This window comes from Parasteatoda tepidariorum, chromosome 3 (genome assembly GCF_982258835.1).
Source record: "Parasteatoda tepidariorum strain Cologne lab strain chromosome 3, Ptep-v5.0, whole genome shotgun sequence".
In the NCBI taxonomy this organism is placed as follows: Eukaryota; Metazoa; Arthropoda; class Arachnida; order Araneae; family Theridiidae; genus Parasteatoda; species Parasteatoda tepidariorum.
Genome location: NC_141757.1, coordinates 62,209,067 through 62,234,273, shown reverse-complemented (window position 1 = coordinate 62,234,273; position 25,207 = coordinate 62,209,067). Strand labels below are relative to the sequence as shown.

Genomic DNA, 25,207 nt, shown 5'->3' with positions numbered 1-25,207 from the left:
CCAAAGATGAAATATTAAATTTTTTTTTCAAAATCTTGTCTATGATAAATTGGACATGAATAAAATTTAGACATAAATTAACTTCAACCACAAAGTCTGAAAATAAATGTTTTTGTTTATTTGTTTTCTTGCATTTTGAAAAATTATTCCATAAATCTATATTTATCTATTAAATTAATTGCATTAATAATATTAGGTTCTTACTACTTTTAAAAGTTTTAAGGTGATACAGTTGGTTATTATTTAATTTTTTTACGTCTGATTCCATCATTTAATATATTTAGCAGAATTTCTCATTATTATTTCAAAATAAATTTGATTGTTATTTAAATTTATAGGATGCCTCAAGGTAAAAGAAAAGTACCGTTCAGTGCCAAACAAAAAAAGCTTCAATTGCAGCAACGTCGGGAGAAGAAACAGGATGGTACAAAAACTGGTAAATTACTTATTTTATTTTTTAACATATGGTCAAAGGATTTCATTATGTTCCTTGATTGTGACTGACCATATTTATTCAATATCAAATGTATGATTTAATTTGATTATTTATCGCTTGAAGTAAATTTAAGTAGGTGTAATTAATAGAAATGAAAATTGTTGGTTTTATTTAATCAATATCATTTTAAATTTTATTTTTTCATCACTTAATAATTATTTTCTAAATGTTGCTTTCTAATTATTAAAATATAGAATTATGTTTTAATTTATGTTTCAAGTCACAGCTGTTTATTTTTTTCCATCTGTATCTGGAAAACAATATAGATATTTTATTATTAGATGTGTAAATATTCAGTTTTGAAATTAATAAAACTTTTAATCAACATCTATATTCTGTGTGAGAGGTCTTCACTTTTTCCGAAGGCTGCACTGATTCCTCCATTAAGTTGTAAATAAATCCTAGCCATTCAAAGCATTATTTAACAGTAAAGGTAACCTAGGGAAATAATGCTTTTGATCCATCCTCCCTAAAGAATCATGGGGAAAAAAATTTAAGCTAGTTTTTTTCCCTATGACTTTGGGACTCTTTTGAGCATTTTCCAAACTATGTTGACTATTTTGGTCTCTTTCTGCCAAGGGTTACCGAGTATTTAAACTCATTTGTTCACTAACAAGCTCATTATTTATTATGTTTCTCCTGATTATTATTTTATAAGATTTATTAATACTGTAAACTTTAATCTACTAAAGGAATTTTAGCAAGCTTAATTCCCTGCATAAATATCTTTTACCGATAACGTTGAAATACCTCAGGTTTTATGTCACTTTTTTTTAAGAAAATCCATGCTTTTCACTTTTTTCCTTATTGAAAATCTTTTTTTTTACAAGACTTACACAAACTTTTTGCTAAAGTTTTTTTTCTTGTTTTTTTTTTTTTTTTTTTTTTTAAAGAAAGACGTTATATTTTTATATTGGGCACCTGTTCGTGTTAACTACTATCCCCCAAGGTACCAAAGAACTTGCAAAAATTAAATATTTTGAGAAAAATTTGTAGAGATTTGCTGGACGTACCCTTCAAGTCCTTCTGAAAAAAAATTTCTGTATCTTGCAAGCAATTGCCTGGAGATAGCTAATACTTTGTTGTCAGTACCAATATAGAAATCTTTATATATTAGGGTATTAAATTAAAAAAACATTAAGAAGTCCAGAAAGTTGATTAATTTGAGGTGCATAAATGTCCTATATAAAGAAGTCCATGTTTTGCTTTATATGTTATATATAAGAATATGATATATGTAAAAAATTTATGACATTAATTATCAAAATCAGTAAAATTAGTGTGGATAAATCAGACAAAGACAGGAAATTCCTTTTCTGAGGGTTTGTAGTCATCCTGATGCAAATTTGCTATAATTACTTTTTAAGTTAAAATTTCTGTGTTTATATTATAGCTCTTTATAACAATTTATCTATTAATTTTTTTAATTTATGTTTTCATGGTTTTTTCTACAATGATGAAATCAATGATTGATAGATTTGAGTATTTATTTGTTTTAAAATATTTATTTTTGTGTTAGTATTAGTATGTATTACACTAACAAGAAAATATTACACAGTCTGCTTTTTAAGTTGAAATTTCTGTTGCCGGTTTAATTTTTCTTTTATTTTTGTTTTGTATATTTTTTCTGAAATTAATAGTTTAAAAATGCGTTTTTACGCTGTACTTTCTTTTTTTCCTTTTAGATGACAGTATAGTGTCAAGCTTAAGTTCTCAAAAAGATAGTTTTGATGATGTTGATGTGATCAATGAGCAACCTACTACCAGTGGAAAATACAATCCTAATAGGTTTAGCATTTTTAATGTTTTGAATTTAATTATAAGAACTATGTGAATAAATTATGAAAAAATAAATTTGACAATAATTTATCTTTTCATAATTGTGCTTGTTTATTAACTTGAGTTATTTTAAAATTAATTTACTAAAATATTGCACCATAGCTTTGACTTATCTGCTAATATAAATATTTCAAATAATTCCGATTATGATTGTTGATCGCCGAATTTTTAAAAGTATAAATTTTTTTTACCTGAAATCGTATCGATTGGTATTGATTTTATTTTAGTTCCTTTGAAATGGTGACATTTTTAATTGGTTCAGATAAATGCAATCTTTCTTAATTTCTGTTATTATTATATTATTATTATTATTGAGCTATGCAGTTTATAATGTCTAATAGTATTTATTGTACTAAATAATTCCCAAAGATACAAAGCACATTAGATAATGCTTAACCAACATTAATACATTTTTAATTTCGAATGCATTTATTTTCTTAACTGAATAATTGAAACACAGAAAATAATTTTTAATTTTAAAAAATCTAATAATAATTTTGAACAAAAGTAAAATTTTGCACTGCTAAACTTAAAATTTCATTTTAAGTGCTGATATTTTCGTAGTAATGCAAGCTGTTTTGAAGCTAGTGACATGAAATGTACAGTGCGCCAATTCTAGGACTCAATTATAATGGTTTGAAGGGGTGATCTCTAATATTCTCATTGCTTGGTGCAGAGGATATTTTAAATTACGAAATTAGATCCTACTTTTTCTAAAGAAAAAAAAACCTTTTTTTCGACGGATTCGGATTTTTGACCTTCAAGTCAAAAAGTTGTTTATTTAAAATTCGTTTTCTTAGGGACTATACAACCGATTTCACTCAAATTTTGTAATTTTCTGTGTAAAATTAGATACTTTAAAATTATGTAAAAATTTATATATCTTGCAATTCAAAAGTTTTACAACTGTTATTGAATAAAATAATAAAAAATAGTAAATATATACTAAAATTTATTTTTTGCTAGGATGGTCTTTAGATAAATTAATTTTATTATTGTATGCAAAAACTTTTCGATTCGCTTGAAAAATTCGTGAAATATGGCGAAATACGCAAAAAAATAGAATTAACATTAGGTGATCCAAACATACGATCACTCTCGTGACAAACTATGGGGCCATATTTCATTTTGGGGGGTCAGAAATCCGAATCCGTCAAAAAGAAGGGTATCTTTAATCAAAGTGAGTACATTCTTGGGGCCTGATTTGAACTATCATTTGTGCTAATTAATTAGAATATTTTAGGAAATCTCCTTGAACCATTAAAATGGAGTCATGGAACATAAAGGTCCGATCATTAGGTCAAAAATTATGGGTGGTCCTTTTCTCTTTTTTTTTTCATCTTTTGGTGCACTGTACTAATGAAACTACAAAATCTAAATGAATGATTAGTAAAAACAAGTATATATTAATATTAAACATCAAATAGAGCATTTTTAATGCATAATAACCAAAAACTCATTTCAGATATCGCCTTGTCTTCAAAAAAGAGAAACAAGAAGATATAAAGCAAAGACTTACTATTGCAAAACAACCATATGATTTTTTACCAGAGGTAATTATTTAAGTATTATTTAAGAATATTTCAAGTATTAAATTAACACTTTTTATTAAAATATTTTTTTTTTAAATTTATTAAAAATATTTTTCCTTACGAAAATCTTCTTTCTTTGTTTATTTCAGGAAAAACTTGAAGTTTCTTATGAAGAAGTATTTGTTCCTGGGACTGAACTTGATATGCCTAAACGACCTCCTTGGGATTTTTCTTTGAGCAAAGAGCAATTAGAAATGCAAGAACAAAAATATTTCAGAGTATGGATATTTTTTATAAAAATATTTTTATAAAAAATATCCATACTCTTAGGATATTTTTTATAAAAATACATTAATATTTTTAATTGCTTTGTGATTTTTTTTTATCTGTAATCATAAATGGATTGTGTGTATTATCTATAATCATTAATAAACTATTTACTTTCCTAATAATAAATAAAGTGAACTAATTCAAATTTTTTGCTGTGAGCTTATGATCAACTATTATTAGATTAATGATAGGAATCTACGAATTTTTTTTTAATAGATCTTTTAATTTATGCTTTTTAATCTTGTGTTTGGTAAACTTTTTCTGAATTTAAATTCCTCAAATTTTTAGTTAAGCTTAATTATATCTTTCTTTGCAGGAGTATGTAAAAAATTTAGAATTGAAATTTGGAGAACAAGAACTTAGTCATTTTGAAATGAATTTAGAAACCTGGCGTCAGTTATGGAGAGTTATAGAATTTTCTGATATTGTTCTACAAGTGGCTGATATACGATATCCAGTAAGTATACCACTTTTTGAAAAATTAATTGTTGTAAGGTATGGGAGTTTTCGAGATTATTTAGTTTAAGGGTTTTTTAATGCATTGAAATGAAGATTCATATTGCGCATAATAACCCTACTGAATCAAATTGAAATTAGTAACGTGTTTTTATTCATGTTAGTATATTTTCAAATATACATAGAATATTTTATGATTCGTCAAAATGTATTTATTTATCAAGTTTTAAAAGTTCAATGCTACTTTTGATAGAACAACATACAGACGGACAAATGTTTCGACAAACATTATCGTTATAAAGATAAATATTATGAGCAAGTGTCTAAAATACTGTTTTTCTCTTTGTATATTGTAACTTTGTACTAATTTTGCGTGTGTTTTTTTCCCTCAGAGGAATTTTTTTTTTTTAACCATTCTTGTATGTTTCAAAATTATATGTTTATTTTGAATAAACTTTTTCAGTAGAATATTATTTCTGCAGGTATATCACTTTTCGCCTGCATTATATGATTATGTGATCAAGGATTTGAAGAAAAGTATGATTTTGGTGCTAAATAAGATAGATCTTGTCCCTGCTCCATTGGTTTTGGCCTGGCAAGAATATTTCAAAAAGCATTTTCCTGCATTAAATGTTATGTGCTTTGCATCTTATGCTGGAATGATCTTGAAGGAAGGGAAAAGTGGTGAGAAAAATATATGTTGATTTGAAATAATATATCAATATTTGTATATACGAATGATACTAATTATCTTATAGCCCTTTAATTTCGACCTTTTTTTTATAAATTCCTTTTGATCGGCATTTTTATATAAAAATATTAATTAAAAAATAATGAGTCTTTTACACAAAATAACAGTAAAATAATTTCTGGTTGAGTAGTAATTGATAGGCTAGTATAATTGATTACCTAATTTTTAATCTAAGAGATTAAGGATTCTTAACTTTAAAGAAGCAAAAGAAAATTTGCTCTGGTCATGAAAAATTTTTAAAATTTTTTCCTTATAACATAGTTGAAAATTCTAATTAAATATTTTGTATAACCAAATGTTACTTTCAAAAATGTGTTCTTTTGGTCAGGGTGTGAAATTTCTACATGCCAGCTTGCCATTAACAACCGAATATTTAGAGCTGGCAAGTAAGTTTTGTCTCATAAAATGTAATTAAAATCGAACTGTCATTTTTTCCCTAGAGTTGTGAGTTTTTAATTGACAAATATTAAAAGTGAGGAATAATAATTTATGACTCTAAAAGGACTCTAGATTGACTAAATATGCAAAGATTGCATTACAAAAAAGATTTCCATCCATGTCAAGGGATGTGATAACATCTCTGCCTGTTTTTGATGGCTTGGGCTCTTGAATTTGGGATCAAAAGATAAATATAAAGGAATTATCCATCTATGTTAACTTAAATCTTTTTAATGAACATGTGAATCTCATGTTGGCCGAGTGAGCAAAATTCAAGTTAATGTTGTCTAACATTGACTCTTTTGCCTGAGAAGTTTTGCAGTGAAGAATGTTCAGCAAGATTTCCGAATATACTCCAGATTATTAAATTTTTTTTATTATTTTAGCAGTGCTTTATGGATTAGGTTCTTAAATTTGAGATATAAATATAAAGAAATACTCAATGTGTTTAAATCCAAATCTGTTTAATGAATGAGTGAATGTCATGTTAACAGAGGGAGTAAAAGTGAAAAATGTTCAGTAAGATTAACAAGTATGCTTCAGATTATGACATTTTCGCATTATTCTATCAGTAATCACAGTTGTTTTCTGCGAGAGAGGCTTCAACTGTCACAATAAACTCAAAACAGCTTTCAGAAACTCTTTGAAAACTAAGGCACTTGATAATTTGCTCAGAATTTCTATAAATTGTTGTTATGCTAATTTTTATTTCATTTCATGCTTGACTTTTAAAAGTGGTACCAATTCATAAAAATTTCCTTATATACTGCCAGGGTTGTGTTTTTGACATGACAAGGGTATAATACTGGTTTAAACTGTCAAAAACTGAAGTTTGCTAAGAAAATATATAAACTTCAAAACTACCAACAGTTGCCATGCATTATATTGAAATTTAATTATACTATAGGTAATCAGCAGGCTTTGAAATATTTTTTAATTAAAATGAAGGTAAAATAACAGATTTGAAATCTCAGAAATTTATATTCAAATGCATGTGCAGAAAAATTTTGCACAAAAATTGTTTAAATATTTATATTTTGAAGAAAAAAAAAAATTTTTTTTTGATATTTAAGAAAATTAAAAGTTTATTACTATGCATTTTTGACACATAAGGAACATATAACTAATATTTATAAGGAACTTACAAGTTATGTTGTATAAATACAAACTTGATACAAGTGTGTAAAAAAAAATTTTAATGTTATACCGAGCATCTTTATTATCCAGTATGTTAATTTGAATTTAAAAGTAGTTATATTTATGAATAATGATAAATATAATTCATATTGTTTATTATATTTATTTATAATTATTACACTTATCATTTTAAAACAATTTTTATCTCTTAATTTTTTTTTCTCCACTTGTATTAGGAATACAAATAATGTATATCTTGAAAGCAAGAAGTAATTATTCAACAGCTGAATATTTAGATATTCAACAGAACTATATAGTATTCAGCAAAATGAAATTCACAAGTATTTGGATAAACTAAATTTTCAGCATAGTAAATGAATAGGCTGAATATACTATAAATCGACACTAACTACTCTGTGTATTTAACAGAAAGCACTTAAATTTGTATTGTCTTATGTTAACTATGAATTAAAAAAATTTGAAGATTTAAAATTTAGAATTACTGATTTTTCTGAAAAACTAACAACCAATCACAAATGTCAAACTAAGCAGAAGAACATTACAGTCACTGATCCATGAAATATTTAAACAAATTATTATGGAAATTTTTTCATTATCCTAATTAAATACATAATGTCTAATTTTTAGTATAATCTATACTATACACTAAATTTGGTTATAAATAAATTTCTTAATAATATCACTGCAGATTTTCAATAACACATGAAAATGAATACATAATATTACAAAAGATGTGAGTTTTCAAAAGTACAAGATCTTGGTTACTATTCAAAATATAAGTGTTTCTTCAAAATTTAAAATTTATTTTTTCTAGAACATATTTAGAAACACTATCCTTTATAAAAAATATTTAAATTTTATGTATTAATTAAATTTTACATATCAATATAAGTTTTTGACAGTGAGGTTTTTGATGTGACAGTTTATACCATGGTTTAAACCGTCAAAAACTGTCACACGTCAAAAACCTGCCAACCCTGTATACTGCATATTTATGTACTGCAAATGAAACAAAAGCACATGGTTTTTGTCAAAACCATTCCATTATAAAGATGAAAAAAATTGTTTGTACTAACTCTTAAATTGTCTGATTAAGAAAATTCTTAAAGTAATGTCTACAAAAGAGAAATGCACTCATATTTTCTGTTATAGAATTGTTTATCTTTTTAGTTAGAATTCTAAAAGTAGCTTGAACTGTTTTTTAAAATCAATTACATAATTTATTTTTTAGATGAATCGGTGATTAAATATTTTCATTTAGAATTTTAAAAAATGATAATTAATCAGAATACTTAATCATTCATAAAGACAATTATAAATGAAAAAAAAAACATTTGGGATAGCTGAGAATCTGTTTCATATATCCACTTATTCTGGACACTGATTCATGCTCTTTTGTTATCCTTCTAATTTTACTTACATTTTTATTTCGTTGATTTATAGTTTTAATACATCTTATAGATTTAAAACTTACTATTTATTAATTTCAAGGCCGACGACTCGGAAACTTACACATGGCCATTGCTGGAACTTGTCAACTTTTGAAAATTTGTGAAGATATTGTTGGAGATGCAGGTATGTTTAAATGTCCCCTTCCTATTGTTACACAATAATGATTGTTTTGTTGCAATGCTTTATATTTTTTGAAATTCGCTGCTTTATTTCGGCCCATAAAAACAAATTATAAAATCTTTGAAGCTAATTTTTTCTTGTTACTTAGTATATATTTTACAAAAGAGTCTTTTTGATTGTTTATATATGTATATAGAGGGAGATTATTTTTATTAAATTCAAAAGGAAAGGAATTATTACTTATGTTTCCTTATTATATTAAATTTACTTAAGTAATTTATATATATTAAATTTACTTATTAACTTAAATTCATATGTATCTAACATTCAGATGTATAACTTAAATTCAAATGTATCTGAAAATAATATTGAACAAAAATTTTTCAATTTTACCTTTAAAATATTATTATTGTTATTATAAATAGCTGAGGATGCTATTTTAATGTTTATATTTATAATATCTCGTTAGTAAATCTATCTACTTGGAAGAAAAAAATTAACAAAGAAAGAGCTCAAATCGGTGCTAGTGGTGAATGCTACATCGATACCAATTTGGATATAGAAAGTGAAGAGGATAAAAATAATGACACGGATATAAAGCAGGAACCTAATGACACAAGTTATTATGAGGGAGAAAGATATAAAGATAATGTTCTTACAATTGGTTTTGTTGGTAAGTATGTTTTAATTTTTCAAAATATTTATTTTGAAAATACTGTTTTTGTTACAAATATAAAATTTGACATGGATATTCAGGAGGAGGGAGAATTTTCTGAACAACTTTGAATCGCGTGCCCTTGTTTGATGAAAATGCTGGTTATATCATAAAACAACTTAATATAAAAATAGCTAAGCTATATTAATTGTACATCTAACAGTAGTGTATGAAGTTATATTTATCAATAGATGTTCAATTGTTGCTTTTTGTGTGCATTTTGTGTTTATTCTTTATTTTCATTCATATGTTTTCATATCTCCCTCCAAACACACTTCACATTAAGCTTTTTTTTATAGTTTTTCTTCAGGTGTTAATTTTTCTGTGCAGAACTTCATGTTTTTTTTTTTTTTCTGTGGCATGTATGAGGAATATTAATTGGCTATACCTTTTATCTACGTAGTGATTATCAAATATGATCATACAATTTATGTTCTCTTTGTTTGTATGTAAATTCTGAATTTTTTCTTGTTGATTATGAGCAAAGTGAAGTTTTCCATTTGGGAAAGATTTACCTCATGTTAAACTAGAAATAAATTAGGGCCCTTTCAGAACCCTTCACAAAAATTTAAACTACTTAAACGAACCTTAACTCACTGACAGTTCAGCAAATGAACAAAATTGGAAGAATGTTTCTCCCCTTTACACTTTTTCCCTATCTAATAACTTGTAAAAACTAGTTTAATTATGTGGAAGTTAAAATACGACTTTTTGTGAGCCATTAACGGGTTAAACAAAGTTCTGAAAATTATCCTTTAACAAAGCCCAATTATTTTCCATAATGTATGGTTAATATTCCTTTTTGTTTCCATTCTTACTATTCAAAAATTTATTTTCTTTCTCAGGAAAACTTGCATTTTTGAAGGAATTATTAACAAAAATACATTTAAAAGAACTACAAAAATTTATGGAAAAAATTGTGATGTAATTTTCAGTTGGCAAGTTAGTTTGTTTAAAATTTTTGTTATTTAAATGCTCATAATATAGTAATATATAAATGTTGGTTTTGTAAAAATATATACTAATAATTCTAGAAATTATAGATGGACTCTATTTACTTAATTTTTTCATTATCAGTTCTAATTTTCTTTGACATATAAAAAAATATTGTTAAATATACTTAGAAAAGCAAAAGAAAAAATACTGAAATTAATTAGAAATTTTATGTATTATTGTAACATATATTTATATGTGTTTTTAATATACTCACTAAATATGGAATTAAAATAACCAATCTTTGAAATTATTATTCATTATAGTCTTGAATAAAGTCTCACATCTTTTTTTTTTTTAGAAAATTTTACTCCTTACAAAGGAAAACTTGGTTTTACAAACATAAATTCATTATCCAGTTTAATTACATAAACAATGTGAATGAAATAAATAATAAGTAGAAAACATTACTGACTAATAACAATTGTATAATTTCTTGTCAAAGATGTTCTAATTTGCCTGTTTTAGGTCATCCAAATGTAGGGAAGTCTTCATTTTTAAATGCAGTTTGCGGTAAAAAGGTAATTTTTTTTTTTTTTTAAAATTTTACATTATTTTGTATTATTTGTTAACTACATTAAAAACTAGTCTCCAACAGATGGGTTATTCTGAGAGTTGAAATTTTGCCAATTTAAAGTGCTCTTTGTTTTTTTATATTCAAAATTTTTTCTTATTACGTAATTTAGTTTATGAATATACTGTAGTAAATTATTATTATAGTAAAGAAACATTTATATGTCAGAAAGATAGGCAGTAAAAAATACAATCAGAAGCAGATTAAACTTATTTAGGTCACTTGACATAAAAGTTTAATCTTTCAGATTTGTGTATATTGATTTAAATTCCTGCATTGTATTCTTTATGTTTATGGATTTTTAATCAAGGGAAACCTTGATATGAACTCACAGTGCCAATTTACAGTGCTATTTAATTGTAAACTCAGATTTTGTAAATTGAAAATGTTTTTTTATGTTATTTAGTTTATGAATATATTCTAGTAAATTATTGTGTTAATAGATTTTTAATCAAGTGAAATCTTGATATTAATTCACAGTGCTTCTGTGGTAATAATTACTGTTATAAAAAGTCATATTATTTTAGATTATAATTGTTTACAAGATTTGCCACAAAAAAAATTCATTCTGTCAACATTCTTTTTCATTAACTTAGAGGATATTAAAACTAAATTGTTTGCAGGAAATTTCCATGAAGATTTATTTTTTAGTAGAATTACAGTTAAGGTACAATTAAAAAAAAATTTCTTCCGATATTACATATAGTAGTTAAACATTTTTTTTTTCTTTCCATATAGATCGTGTCATCACTGTGCAACATGCCCTTATAATATTAGTGCTTTACTTGCATTAAAATTAAGAAGACATTAACTCAATTCTAGTTTTATTCTAAATTATTAATTTTCACAGTTTCCAATCTTTATAATGAGTATTGTTTAATCCAATAAAATTATACCTATTACTATTTTTTTAGGTTGTTAGTGTTTCTAGAACTCCAGGACACACAAAGCATTTCCAGACAATTATGTTATGCAAAAATGTGAGGTTATGTGATTGCCCAGGATTAGTATTTCCATCTTTAGTTCCTAAACCTATTCAGGTATTGTCTTTTAAAATTTTTTTCCCCTTTACTGTTTTTTTTTCCTTTTTCATACCATGGCTTTATTACAATTTTCTTTGATTTCATTAATTTTCTGCTAGTTTCCAAAACAGAAAAAAAAACTGCATGTAACAATTTTATAGTTCTGGTATTCTAAATAAAAATTTAAAATAAATATTACCGTATATTCCGGCGCATAACGCGCCCCGGCGTATAACGCGCACCCATAATTTCTAATTTCTTTTTTAAATTTTAAGATATACTCTTCGTATAACGCGCACGAAAATTTGGATTGTACATGCGCAATATCTCATCTTTCAAGATCGTAAATAAAAAGTATTTTTCCCTATCTTTTGAAAAAATAAAAGAACTGAATTTGACATGTATGTGAGGGCTAGAATTGAAGGAGCAATAATGTGATTCTGGATGAACAAAAATGGTGCTAAATTGTGGGTAAAAAACATCTGGCAAATCCGTCCTGGTTGCATAAGAAAACCGGAAAGCCTTTTAGAGTGGGGCATGTTTAGGTCCCACCTTACAGATAATACAAAAAAAGTTGTAATTATAATACAAAAAAATTTTAATAATTGTAATTGATAGCGGCAGACGAATATAATGAACTATTTATGTAATAACGAAAATCAATGAAGTATATAGGTAAAGGTATGTTCTTTCTTTAAAATAAAAGTATTTTTCTATATTTAAATTTTTTTAATCTATAATTTTTTATATTCGGCGTATACCACGCACCCATAAATTCCAATGTTACTTTTTGTATTAAAAGTGCGCATTATACGCCGTAATATACGGTACTTATTGCTAATTAGTATCCCTAAATTTTATTTTAAAAAGATAACGATAAAGTATTTTCTTACTAATTTATGAAAGTTAAATTTTTTTTATTAACATGAATTGAAACATTATTCTAACATTCTACAGGTTCTAATGGGCTGTTATCCAATATCTCAACTTCGTGAACCATATTCCGCTATAGCTTATTTAGGGGAGAGAGTGAAACTGGACGTAATTCTGAAACTGACACATCCCGATTTCGATCCATCTAAGGACAGTAACGATCTTAAATGGTCAGCTTATGATATTTGTGAAGGTAATTTTAAGCTTTTACAAATCTGGTATTGTATTTACATGATTTTAAAACTTTTTTTGATAAATTTAAAAAAAAAAAGCTGTAACAATACTTATTTACTTATATTATGATATGGTATAGAATAAAATTTTCATTCTCAGAAAAATTTAAATTTCCTATTTGAAGAAATGTTTTAAATTTGTCCAGTTAAGACTTTTGTATTAAAATCTGTTTAAAATTATTAGCATTATTATTTAATTTTTAAAATATGTATTCATTTTTCTCTAGCCTGGGCTATAAAGCGTGGTTTTCGAACAGCTAAAACTGCAAGGCCTGACATTTTTCGAGCATCTAACATAATTTTAAGAATGGCTTTGGATGGTCGCACTATCTGTTTAGCATTTTATCCTCCGAATTATACTGAAGAAAAAGGTATATAATATGTATTTTAATTGATTTTCAAAATCTAATAGTTTTTTATGAATATTTTATATTTTGTTTTGTTTTGTGTTACATTGTGTTGTGTTCTTTTCTTTAGTGTACAAAAACATTCATTTAGGGGAGATTGTATGGAATTATTCCCTATATTAGAGATGCATCGTCACTTTACCATCTAACATTTTGTGAAAGGTGTGTTTTACAGCTGAAAGCTTTCTAGAGAAATAGATCCACTATTGGCATTTTTAATGGAAGGAACTTATTCTTGTGATCTTCTACTTAACATGTGTAACTAATAGTGAACCTTCAAGGGACCTAAATTTCGGTTCACTATATCCGTTACGCAGGCGATTTCACTAATGGTTCCCAAACTCCTCCCTTTTATTACATTATATTCATATATATGACTGAAAAATATTATGTAGTAGCAAAAAATTTGTTATTTTTCATCACTCTTTGTCTTGCGTACAAATAAAAATTAGTAATCTTTAGCTGATGAGCAATCCTCAACATCAGATATGGAAACACTTCCCGACTCTCAGATAATTTTTCTTGAATTTCTGTTATTCCGCTTTTCAAACCTGTGTAAGCTGCCATTCGAGCGCATAAAAGTAGTTTCTATAGATGGTTTTAAAAATCGGTATATGTATTTATTTTGAAGTAGAAATTTCAAAATTATTACGAAGAAAATGGGGGGGGGGGAATCAGTCAAAGACAGAAAAAAGTTCATTATATCCAACTTTCTCACTTTTTTGGTTCACTATATCCACTAAAAATAACATTATACGTGTATAGCAAGGCATGGGACCGAGTATTTCGTTCACTATATCCGGGAGTTCACTATAAGCCGTGTTCACTATAGCGGGGTTTGACTGTATTACAATATCTGATTGTCTCACATATGAAATGGAAATGTTTCAAACCTTTTATTTCCAATTTTTATATCCATATTTATTTACTCAAAACCAAGGATGAAATTTTTCCCCTTTTTAGCAGATTTCCGCCTTTTCCGCTTTTGTCTCTCGAATTTCAGCCTTTTGATCAGAAACTCCGATTCTCTAAAAGTTTAAATTTTTTTTAATAAATTTTCCGCTTTATCGGAAAATTCAGCCGTTGAAATAAAATAATTATTTTTATTTCCGATTTGATGTATAGATATAATATATCGAAAGATGTATAAAAAATTCAAACTATGTAGCTGCCAACTGTTCCACCTATCTACTTATTTTAGCTATTAGCTTTTACGAGTAGAAAATAATCCAAACCTCGCTGCGTTTTGATATCACGCATAGATTTTCATATCTACGAGGTTTAAATGTTGCATGTTTCGATTCTTACGATTTCAATATCGTTCATTGCAATTCTTATTTACGAGATTTAAAAATCCAATATCGTGATTTGTATTGAGGCATTTTTAAAATTCTGTGTAACGATTCTTATTCATGCGAGTTTATCCAATGTCGTGATTCGTTTTTGCGGTTGTAATATCGAACATCTATTTTCATATTTACACATGATTTAAAAATTAGGCTTTGGATTCGTATTCACACAATTTAGAACGTATGCATCGTAATTCATATTTATGCGATCTGAAAATAACGCATCATGATTTGTATTTTCGCATTTTTGAAATCCAATATCGAGTTTCATTCACATGATTTAAATATCGTGATTTATATTCACGTGATTTTAAAATTCAAGATTGCTATTTGTATTCACGTGACTTTAAAATCCTTTATCGCGATAGTTGTAAAAAGTATGTTTTTTCCTTGAATTAGTTACTATAAATTTGTCAGTTTTTCTATCAACGATTATTGGTATATATATATAGGCATTACAACATCAGTGGAACTGGGTGAAAATATGTTACTGATATTTTTGCTATAAATCACATAAGATTTACTCACGTGAAAATTCAGCTTTTTTACCTTTTGATCAATCCCATCCCTGCAAAAAATTCAAAGAAAGTTAGAATAAAGCAAAGAGTAAAAATAAATGCCTTATTACAATGCAAATTAATCTTACTTTTAATCAGTTGTTTGAATCTATCAGAAACTTTTTCATACACACATGTTCTTGTTACTCAATCATTTGACATCCCCTTACATGCAATAGTTTTGAGCACTTTTTACCTGTCCAAAATATTTTCAAAAGTTTCTCCTTTTCTTTGCACTAAATTCCTTTAAAAGAATATCTTATTTCAATATGTAACTCTCTACACTACTTTCAAAGCTGTCTAAATTACCTTAAAAAAATCTCAAGCGTAAACAAGAAGAACAAAGGATGTATAGGATGCATGAAACATACATTTTTATTCTTTGATAAAACATCAAGGAGAGCAATTATTCCCATCAGAAGCAAAATTAGAATTTTTTCTTGATAGATATTACCAAAAATATGTATTTATAATTGCCCCATATATTCAACAAGAAAGAAAAGCCATGAAAAAAAAACTGTTTATTGTTTCATTATTATTAACAAAGAGCAATTAAGCATCACAACACAAAAACATATCCATAGAGAATTAAAGACTGGAATTGAACTCTGAATTTTTCTAATTTAAAAGGGGATTCTGGATTTACAAAAAGAGTTTCCCAAAAGAAGCTCCCTGTGGAAATGGTAGCTGTAAATATGCTGGTTAAATAAAAAATAAAAAAGGGAAAAATTGTTTTTCCCATATATTGAAAATCGAAAAAAAGTTAATGTTTTTAGCATCATTTAAAATTTATTGTTCTTCATTTGTATTCAAATAGATATGAACTATTTTATTTTATAATATATTTTTAAAAATGCTTACCTAATTTAATTTTTTTTTATTTATAATCTTTATTAGAAATGTGGTCCAATCATCCTAGTCTAAAAGATATCATCGCAATCCAATCTCATCGACAAAAAGAACCATCCCGAGGAATGCATACTGCTGTTGATAGGATATTCTCTAAAAGCTCCGAGGAGATAGATGACTATGAAGATTCAGACTCCGAGGAAGAAGATTCTAGGAACGATGAGGCCGACAGTGAAGATAGCACGGAAGCTTCTGCATCGGGCAATAAGTTTGATCTTTTAAATGAAGAGGTGAACTGTTGAATCATATTTCCAATAATTTCTGCTCATTATTACATTTCTGTCTGTAAAAAATCCTATTTTCTTATCATGATGGTAGACATATCTAGTCTAAGGATAGAGCTTCTTCAGTATTTATTTCTTGCTTGTATTGGCAAGGGATAATCAGATGCATTCAAGAGTAATGTGGAAATATTTTATGTAAATATTTAAAAATATTAAATGTCTTGTTCCTAGTAATAATTAACCATGCTGCCTTCCATTAAATACATATATATATTTTGGTAGAATATTTGTCAATTTTTCTTCAAGAAAATTACTTCCAGTTTACTGTTAATTATGAAATCTTTTTGAATGTAAATTTTATTTTCATATTGTAACATATGTTTCATTATTTTAATTTCTTACTGTAATTTAAGATGTAACAGCACATATTGAAAATATTATTTTAATTTAAAATATGTAATAAAAGAAAATATTTTCCATATAAGTATAACTTTTAGGTTTTTATTTGTCATTTTCATTATTTTAGTATAGGCGAATTATTATTTTTTGGTAGCTTTGTCTTGTAAAGTCTTTTCAGTTTCTCTATTTCAAACTTCTTTGTGAATAGAGAGCATATAAGGTAGAGTCCCCATAACTTCAGTTGATTGGGACCAACAAAGATTACTGAAAATTTATTTTCTTAGAAGTTAGATCCATCTAAAATGATATCCTAGGGACATATATGAAGCACACAAGCTTGTAAATACATAGTATAAGTAGGTAATATTTTATGTGAATTAAAGATTACAAGAGAGCACATAGCACTTTTATTTAAAAAATAAGATTTATCACTTTTCACAACCAAACTTTAATTCTCCGTGAATATATTGCATTGATATTTTTTTTTTCCAAATCTTTTTAAGCTATTCAATATTTTCTTCTTAAAACTGAACTATGTGTTTTGTCTGACATTGCTATAAGTTACATATGTTTTTGATTAGAAGCTAACTAACTACAGTTACGTTGCAATTAGTATATACATTAGTTTGCCGTCTTATAAATCCTGATGTGCTATATTATTTTGTCTTATTATTAGACCCGATTGCATTTATATTGCTGAAAATTTTAAAATAGCAAATAAATGATATTCAATAATTTATTTATTAATTATTTTATCATGACCTATAAAAGGAAAAAAAAAATTTAAAAAATGAAAAAAAATAATCTCTTATTTACAAAAAAGAATCAAAATTTTATCAAATTTTATTCCTGCGATGATTTTTAATAAAAACTTATGAAGTAGTGATTATAACACTGCATTATGCAAACAACAATAATAATTCAAAAATAATTAGAATCTAAATTAGGGATCAATTATGTTTAAATTAACACATTTATGTAGCAATTTTTTGACAGATGTTAGTTTCTGTCAATTTTAGTTTAGTGTTATCATTTCTTAAAACTATACTAGAATGTTTTCAGTACACTCTCAGTACCCATACATAAATTTCATAAAAAGGTGTTGCTATTGTTTCCTTTTAGTACAAATAAGTGAATTACTCTTGAATATTGGTATAGATCTAATAATAATGCACACAATTTTAGTTATTAGTTTTGATCTGCCTAATTGTGCAACCAATGACTATTTTCGCACTGCATAATGAATGAATAATACCTATCCATTTTGATATGACTTCGTCTAATATTGAAAAGCTGATCTGTAGCAGAATTAAAAGTAAATTAAATATTGCAAACGAAAATAATTCAATTTTGAGAGAGAGAAAGAACGTGTCATATTTATTTCATGTCATTATAGTCTGTAATTCCAAAATGAGATGGTCTATAATTTTTCTCATTATTAAACTTTTGAATAAGTGAAACTTTTTTAGGAGGGGGGGACTCTACTATAATAGCCTTTTATGTTCCGATATTGTAGTTTTATATAATGTTTAATCATATTAATTTCCTTTTGTAGTTTTTCTCCCTAAATAATGTATGCCTGTAAATGTATGTTAATTGCTTATTGGTGCCATTGTTAAAATGTTTAATATTTTAAAATATGTTGTTACTTTTACTGTTGCCTTATAAATGTTAATCAATTGTAATTGATGTCATAAATGTTCTAATTTAATTATATTCTGTCTCAGTTTCTCAGTATGATCAACTGAAATAAATGTTTGATATTATTTCCTTTGTGCTATACTTAAATATATATTTTTTTCAAACAATCAAAAAAAAATTAAATTTTTCAATAAGTTTCTAGACGTTTTGTGTCATTGTATAGTCCCAATAATTAGTATTCATAGAATATACTCAAATTTTATGAAAGTCAATGCATTTTTTTTGTTTGTTTTGTTATTACAGCTGTCTATTATTAGTTTTTTCTTATTGAGGTGATTTGTAATATATATCTCAAATTTGACTAAATAAGTTCAGAAGGAAACTTAAAATATGTAAGCTAATAAACTAATTATGAAAATAATATTAACATATGAGAAAATTTTTCACATGTTACGGTGTTTGACGTCTGTGATGAAACATAATGAGAATTTTTGAAATTTATATAATTAGTTCTGTAATTAACTTTATTACTATATAAACTATAGGATTAAATCCAAAGCAAAGTTTTGAGAATTTTTTATATTAAAACATGCTTATCTTTAAGCAAAATTTATTTTACTAAATTCAAATGTCATCGACTTTTCCCATATTGATGCAAAATGTTAAGTTTAATTCAATAACAATTATATGTTAGATAAAATAAATAATCTGATTTTTTTTTAATTATTATTTTAAAAGTGTGATGCAAAGAGGAGAACAGTTAAAGAATTGTATGAGAGTGAGGCAAGCAAGTTATTCGTTTGCAAGCTTAGATTTATTTTAGTGTTTTTAATGTAGTTTTATTCTTTTAAAGTATTTTTACAAAGCAAATTGTTAACATACGACCACAGTTTCCACTTTAATGTGGGAGTAAGAAAAAAATTATTTTCAAGTGAAATTAATACAGAAAAACCATACTCTTACCCTGACATGCACAGTGCCCTTATGTATGAAGTTCTCTGCAATTGCTTAGTTATATATTTTTTATTATAATTATATGCAATTTTTCAATATTGTTTAAATGATGTTGAGTGTTAAAATCTATTTTTCCCCCTAGCGTTTAAAGTGAATTGCGATTTTACATAAATATTTTATAATTTCTTTACTTTTTGTGTCCTTCAACTTATTTTTATGTTGAATTTAATGCATATTTATTTGTTTGACTTGCACCACAACTCCTTTTAAACTATTGAAAGAATAAACATGATTGTGTGTTATTTCTTATAGTTACTGTATTAAAATGCTTTTTGATACATTTATTATTATAGAATTCTCTCTTATCATAGTGCAATTTACCATTTACCCAAATAAATATTTGAATAAAAAGAAAATAAACAAGTGTAATTAAAAATATGTTACAGACACTTAAATTGTTAAGTTTACTATCTCCAAATTTACAGTATTTGAAGCATTGGATTTTTGAATAAGGAAAAAGGAAACTTTGGAAATGAATTGCTACAAAGGTGCAATAGATTTGTCTTCAAGTATTATTCATCTCTGCATAAATTCAATTTTGGTATTTATTGCATTACAGTTAAAGTTAAAATTACAAGTGAATTAGATAGTTATTGGACCAAAAAACTATTACGATCAAGCTTTATTATTTATTTATTTTTATTTTTGTAATACTGAGATTTATTTATTTTATTTTTGTAAAAGTAAATAAATAGTATTTTAAAAAATTAATTAATAAATAAAAATTAAGAAAGAGCGAAAAGCTTAAACGCTAAAATTTAACTGCAAAATTTGAGTGATGTATCTTACAGTTACACAAACTTAGAGTGATGTATATTACAGTACACTTAATTAATAACATCAGATGAATTAGTAATTGAGTGCTATATAGAATCCAATGGAATTATATTTATTATTTTTTTGTATGGGCTTTGTTAATTTTAAAAGAATTGGATCGTTAACAAAATTTTTTAAAAAAAGAAAGCATAACTAAAGTTCTTAATTTTTCTATTTTTGCAATTGTTTCCTATAAATAATGTCGTTTTTAGTTTATTTCAATTTCTGCTTTGTTTTAGTAGTAGAAATTTCTCACTGCTTTACTATTTATTAAATGGTTAGCTAGCTTGTACTAATAATAATTACCTACATATTAGTAGTAATAAGATATAAAAACTCTTTTACACCACATAAACAGAAATTTTTAAATAATTCTATATCATTCTTAGTTAGAAGTTTTCCACTGTAAGTCATTCCAAACTACATTCAAGGTTATCTTTATAGATGAATCAAAATAAGGCTGTTAGTAGATTTTTTTTAAAAGTGTTTTTTCTTCCTTTTTGTAAATGAAAAATATGCCCACATTTTAGTCAAACATTTTCACATATACCTGGCTTAAATATAAATATTATATTTTCATGATAGTTTTCTTCAGGAAAATACCTTATATAATAGAAGTGCACAGCCTATAGCTAGGAAACAAATGTGACCATGAACAGTCGATGTGTTGTCCCCTACCTTCCTACTAAAACCTAATTGGGAAAAGCTACATAATTGATGTACGAAACATTATAATGTTTTTCAAACTAATTTTTATAAATGTTGAAAAACGTTTAAATTATTACACTGAAACTGATGTAAGAAGCTTTATATCTAATTTTCACTAAATGTTGAAAAACTTTTAAATTATAACTTTAAAATTGATGTAAGCAACTTTATATTGTCCCTAACTAGTGAAACCACAGCCAAGAAAACGAGCAAAAAATCCGCAGGAGAAGAAGACCCTTTTAAGCTCGACTCTGAATTGTGACTGTCCTGGTATACGTCAAAAAGAGCTTTTAAAGCTTAATAGAAACAGTTTGAGGAAGATCATTGATCTTCTTACTGGACACTGCATCCTCAGGAGACACCTATACATAATGGGAATTGAATCTAATTCTCTTTGTCGAGATTGTCTTCTTGAAGAAGAGACATCACGCCATATACTTTGTGATTGTGAGGTCTATTCTGCTCAAAGATTTGAGCATTTGGGGCAGCATTGCTTTAAAACGTGGGAACTGCAGGATGTTTTTGTAAGGTGTTTGCTGAATTTTATTTCAGCTGTAGGGCTTTCTTACTAATCATGATTTAGGGTTTGGATACAATAGACCTTTGGTCGATGTGCCCTGTTCTTTGGAGCTGCCCTACCGCTAAGTCTGAGCTTGACTCTGTGAAAAGACATGAAGGATGTAGTATAAGTGGGAGACGGTATAGGCCATCGACAATGAAACTATTTCAATAAACGTTAAAAAGCAAATTAATTTCAATAAACGTTGAACAACGTTTATATAACATTATAATTCCAACTTGTAACAACACTAACCGTGAAGATTTAAACCTTTTTACATTTGATTCTTTTAAAACAAATTTTCTTTTGTTAAAACATATGGAGTTTAAAAATTTATTTAAAAAAATATAGATGTATATTATTTAGAAGCAGTAAAAAAAATAATAAAAATTAATTATTCCATGGGGAAAGTTGAATGCCTGATATATTTAGACAAAATGTGCAATTCTTTAAAGGTTTTTTTTTTTTAAATTTAAAAAGTGTTATAACATTTATTTTGTTGTAATTATAAAATTGAGTTGATATTGATCTAATAGGAATAATTCTCAGTTGATATTAAAACTAAATTCATTGCATTCTTGGATCTCTAGTGGAAAAGGCTGTGCACTGCTATTCACTATAAGCTCGTTATTTCATTAGTATATAATTTTATCTTTTTATGTGATATTTTGTCTGAAGTAAAACACAGCTATGTATTTTTATTTGATCATTTCTTTCTATTTTCATTGCATTTGCCATGTATCATTATTTGTTTAAATATTGTGATAATCATTATTTAGCACAAGCTCCTTGTGAATAAACTTATCAAATTTTACTGGATATTGTTTGTATTTTTGTTTTCTATTGTTTGAATTTGAAATATTTTTTTCTCTTGTTTACTGAAATACCACATTTCAGTTTTTTATGCAATTTGAATAATGTCATTTAAAATATTAAATAAATTAAATTTAATATCATGTTTTAGTTTAAATAATTGTTTTTTATTTATAAAATTTATGTAATGACACTTATATAATGTTAATTAAATTTAACGTTATTTTAATTTCGTATAAATCGGCTAAGGTTATTTAAACTAAACAAGCCTCTAAATTTTTTTTAGGGGAACAAGATTTATAGTTTTATTTGGTATTATTAGTACTGAAGGCTAAGGCTGATATATTGATAATAAACTTCTTCTATTGGCGAATTCTGTAATAGAACAAAATAAACTGCAGATATTTTTTTCTTTTGGAAACAATACTTGATTAAAATATTTTGAGCTAATTATTTAGTTACGTATATTTTATTTTATTTTATAACCGTCGTTGAACAGCCGGCCCAATTTTTGGGTTTACAACTACTAATGTTTAACTCCGTAGCCTTGTAATTTTGAACCCAATCCAGAAGACAAGGAAGCTCCTGGATCAAGTATTGAGGGAAATTTGCCTTCGTAGAGGACTTTTTGATGGAACTAACCCGCATTTTGCGTTACATAGGGAGGAAGACCACGAGGACCTCCCACGGTTAGCCTGACGGCAAGGGAACTCTAACCCATGATCCGTCTACCACTGAGAATATTTCACTTCAGCACTGTGGTCAGTGCAAGTCGGATGCGGAATTCGTATCTACTGGGTTTCGAACCCGGTTCACCTCATTGGAAGGCGAACGCCCTATACCTTGAGCTATGTAAGTAGCTGAGTTAGATGAAGATGAAAGTTTTAAATTGGTGGGATACTTTGCGAATATTGTTACTATCCCCACATAGCATTAAAAGCCCTATTTCTCAAGAGCAAGTTTTGAAGTAAGAAAAACAAATCTCTTCAACTGCTTTAAATAAAATTTAGGACCAATATGAATAATTGCATATTAGATTTTAAAAAAGTGTATTTTTAAAACCGATTTAAAAACACCACGCAAAGAACCTTTAGAAAAAAAATGGAGATCAGTTGCACTTCTCGTAAAGATGTCAGAAAATTTTTTTTTTGAAAAGATTAAAAATACTTGTAGTTTAGAAATATTAAATTGCTTTGCTCAGTAAGACGAAGATTTTTAAAATAACTTACTTTTTAAGTCAAAAAGTTGGATTAACAATCTTTAATTTTACTAATTAAAGCTTGGAATTTAATAACTTTGCCGCCCCACGTGATAAAATTTGGAAAAGTTAAGTACTTTTTTTAGAACTTATAGCTTTGTTATTACACTCTGTAAGAAGGTAAAAATATCGAACTCATCGGAAATAAACACTCATGGACTTCACCTAGAAAGATGAAAATTTAAATATCTAAATGAAATGCTTCTTTTGATAAAATATTTTTGTTATTTTTTAAGGGATGCCAAATATTTTGTATGAAATAAAAAAATTCAATGCTTAAATCTCATTTCTATAAAAAAAAAAAAATCTCTGAGAAATTAAATTTTCCAGAACATAAAATCGGATTTTAAAAACACACACAATAGAAATAGCGTGCAGTTAAACTGAACAAGCTCTAAGATTGATAGCAGGTTTTGAATAAAACACTGACCATACAGAAAAAAAAAATTATCCCTAAACATATGTTAGTGGCTTTTTTTTTAAATTTTAGAATGCAAGGGTCAAGGCCAGAAACAAATTAAAGACCAGACACTCTCTCGTTTCTGTGGCCAGCCGTTACTGCGTCAGAAATTTTCCAAATGTTCTAAATTGACCAGACTTCGAGTTGAGCTGCAGTTTTGAATGAGATATTTGGTTCGTTTTTTTAGTTCAGTTGCAATATTAATTTAATATAGTTCAATTTCAATTAAACTTTCAATGTAAATCGTTGAAGCAGTGTGGAAAAAAAAATCTTGTGCAACTACTTGTGAATAAGTGCGTTTATTAAAAATTATAGATTTATTTTATTAGTACAATAACACCGTCGTTACTTTTTGATTCGTGAGTTTTTATGTGCTCTTTCAGCAAGAAACATTGACAAATACAAATTTACTTTGACTTTGACAACGAAGGAAAGCGCCCAGCCCACTTTTGAAAAGGTATACTTAACTCTTTATAATCTTAAACTTTAACTGTAACGGCTCGTTCTGCTCAGTTGACGGAGCTTGACGAATATCATAGGAATATCAATTTAAAAAGTGAGTTATGATTTTGCCCGTTTGTTCAAGGACTTGTGAGTCACCTAGGCTAATAAATATCTGTGAACTTTGAATTCACAGTTGGTTAATATTTTAAGATTTCCTTGGTAATTAATTGTGAATGACTTATTGGAGGAGAAAGTTTCGCGGTTGTATTTGTCTGCTCTGAGTTAGGCACGAATCGATTTTCAACTACGTGCAATGGTTTATATATTTAAGATGCTGGAAGGTTCTATTCCTTGCTCACTCCGCTCAACAACCCCCGTGGTTGCTTCTCATGAATCATTTTTTTTTTCTCTTTAAAGTCGAAAAAGAAATTTGTTTAAAATATATTTTTCATAATAAGTTTGTGTAGCACATTTTATTGTTAATTGTAACGAAATGAAAGGATACCTGTCTCTAAAAAACAATCAACTGTACCTGAAAATAAAATTAGTAACTTAGGAATACAGAGTGTGTGACATAAGAAGTAATAAATGGGAAATATTTTTACTT

The 25,207-nt window shown here is 26.7% G+C and overlaps 1 protein-coding gene across 1 annotated transcript; it reads left to right on the top strand.

Moving 5' to 3' along the window:
- Positions 1 to 97: 97 nt before the first annotated feature.
- Positions 98 to 17,688, top strand: Ns4 (Nucleostemin 4). The gene is made up of 14 exons (XM_087159449.1): positions 98 to 223; positions 339 to 436; positions 2,182 to 2,284; positions 3,801 to 3,888; positions 4,017 to 4,145; positions 4,514 to 4,654; positions 5,136 to 5,337; positions 8,492 to 8,575; positions 9,042 to 9,245; positions 10,749 to 10,801; positions 11,769 to 11,894; positions 12,834 to 13,002; positions 13,270 to 13,413; positions 16,253 to 17,688. Exons 2-14 carry the CDS (start codon positions 340 to 342, stop codon positions 16,504 to 16,506), a joined length of 1,794 nt encoding a protein of 597 aa, XP_087015575.1. The 5' UTR covers positions 98 to 223; position 339; the 3' UTR covers positions 16,507 to 17,688.
- The last annotated feature ends 7,519 nt before the right edge of the window (positions 17,689 to 25,207 follow it).

Excerpts from the sequence above, each read along its gene's own strand:
- Ns4 (XM_087159449.1), top strand. The coding sequence starts at position 340 with ATGCCTCAAGGTAAAAGAAAAGTACCGTTCAGTGCCAAACAAAAAAAG. Across the intron at positions 5,338-8,491 it reads CTTGAAGGAAGGGAAAAGTG|GCCGACGACTCGGAAACTTA; the intron begins GTGAGAAAAATA and ends ATTAATTTCAAG. Across the intron at positions 13,414-16,252 it reads GAATTATACTGAAGAAAAAG|AAATGTGGTCCAATCATCCT; the intron begins GTATATAATATG and ends AATCTTTATTAG.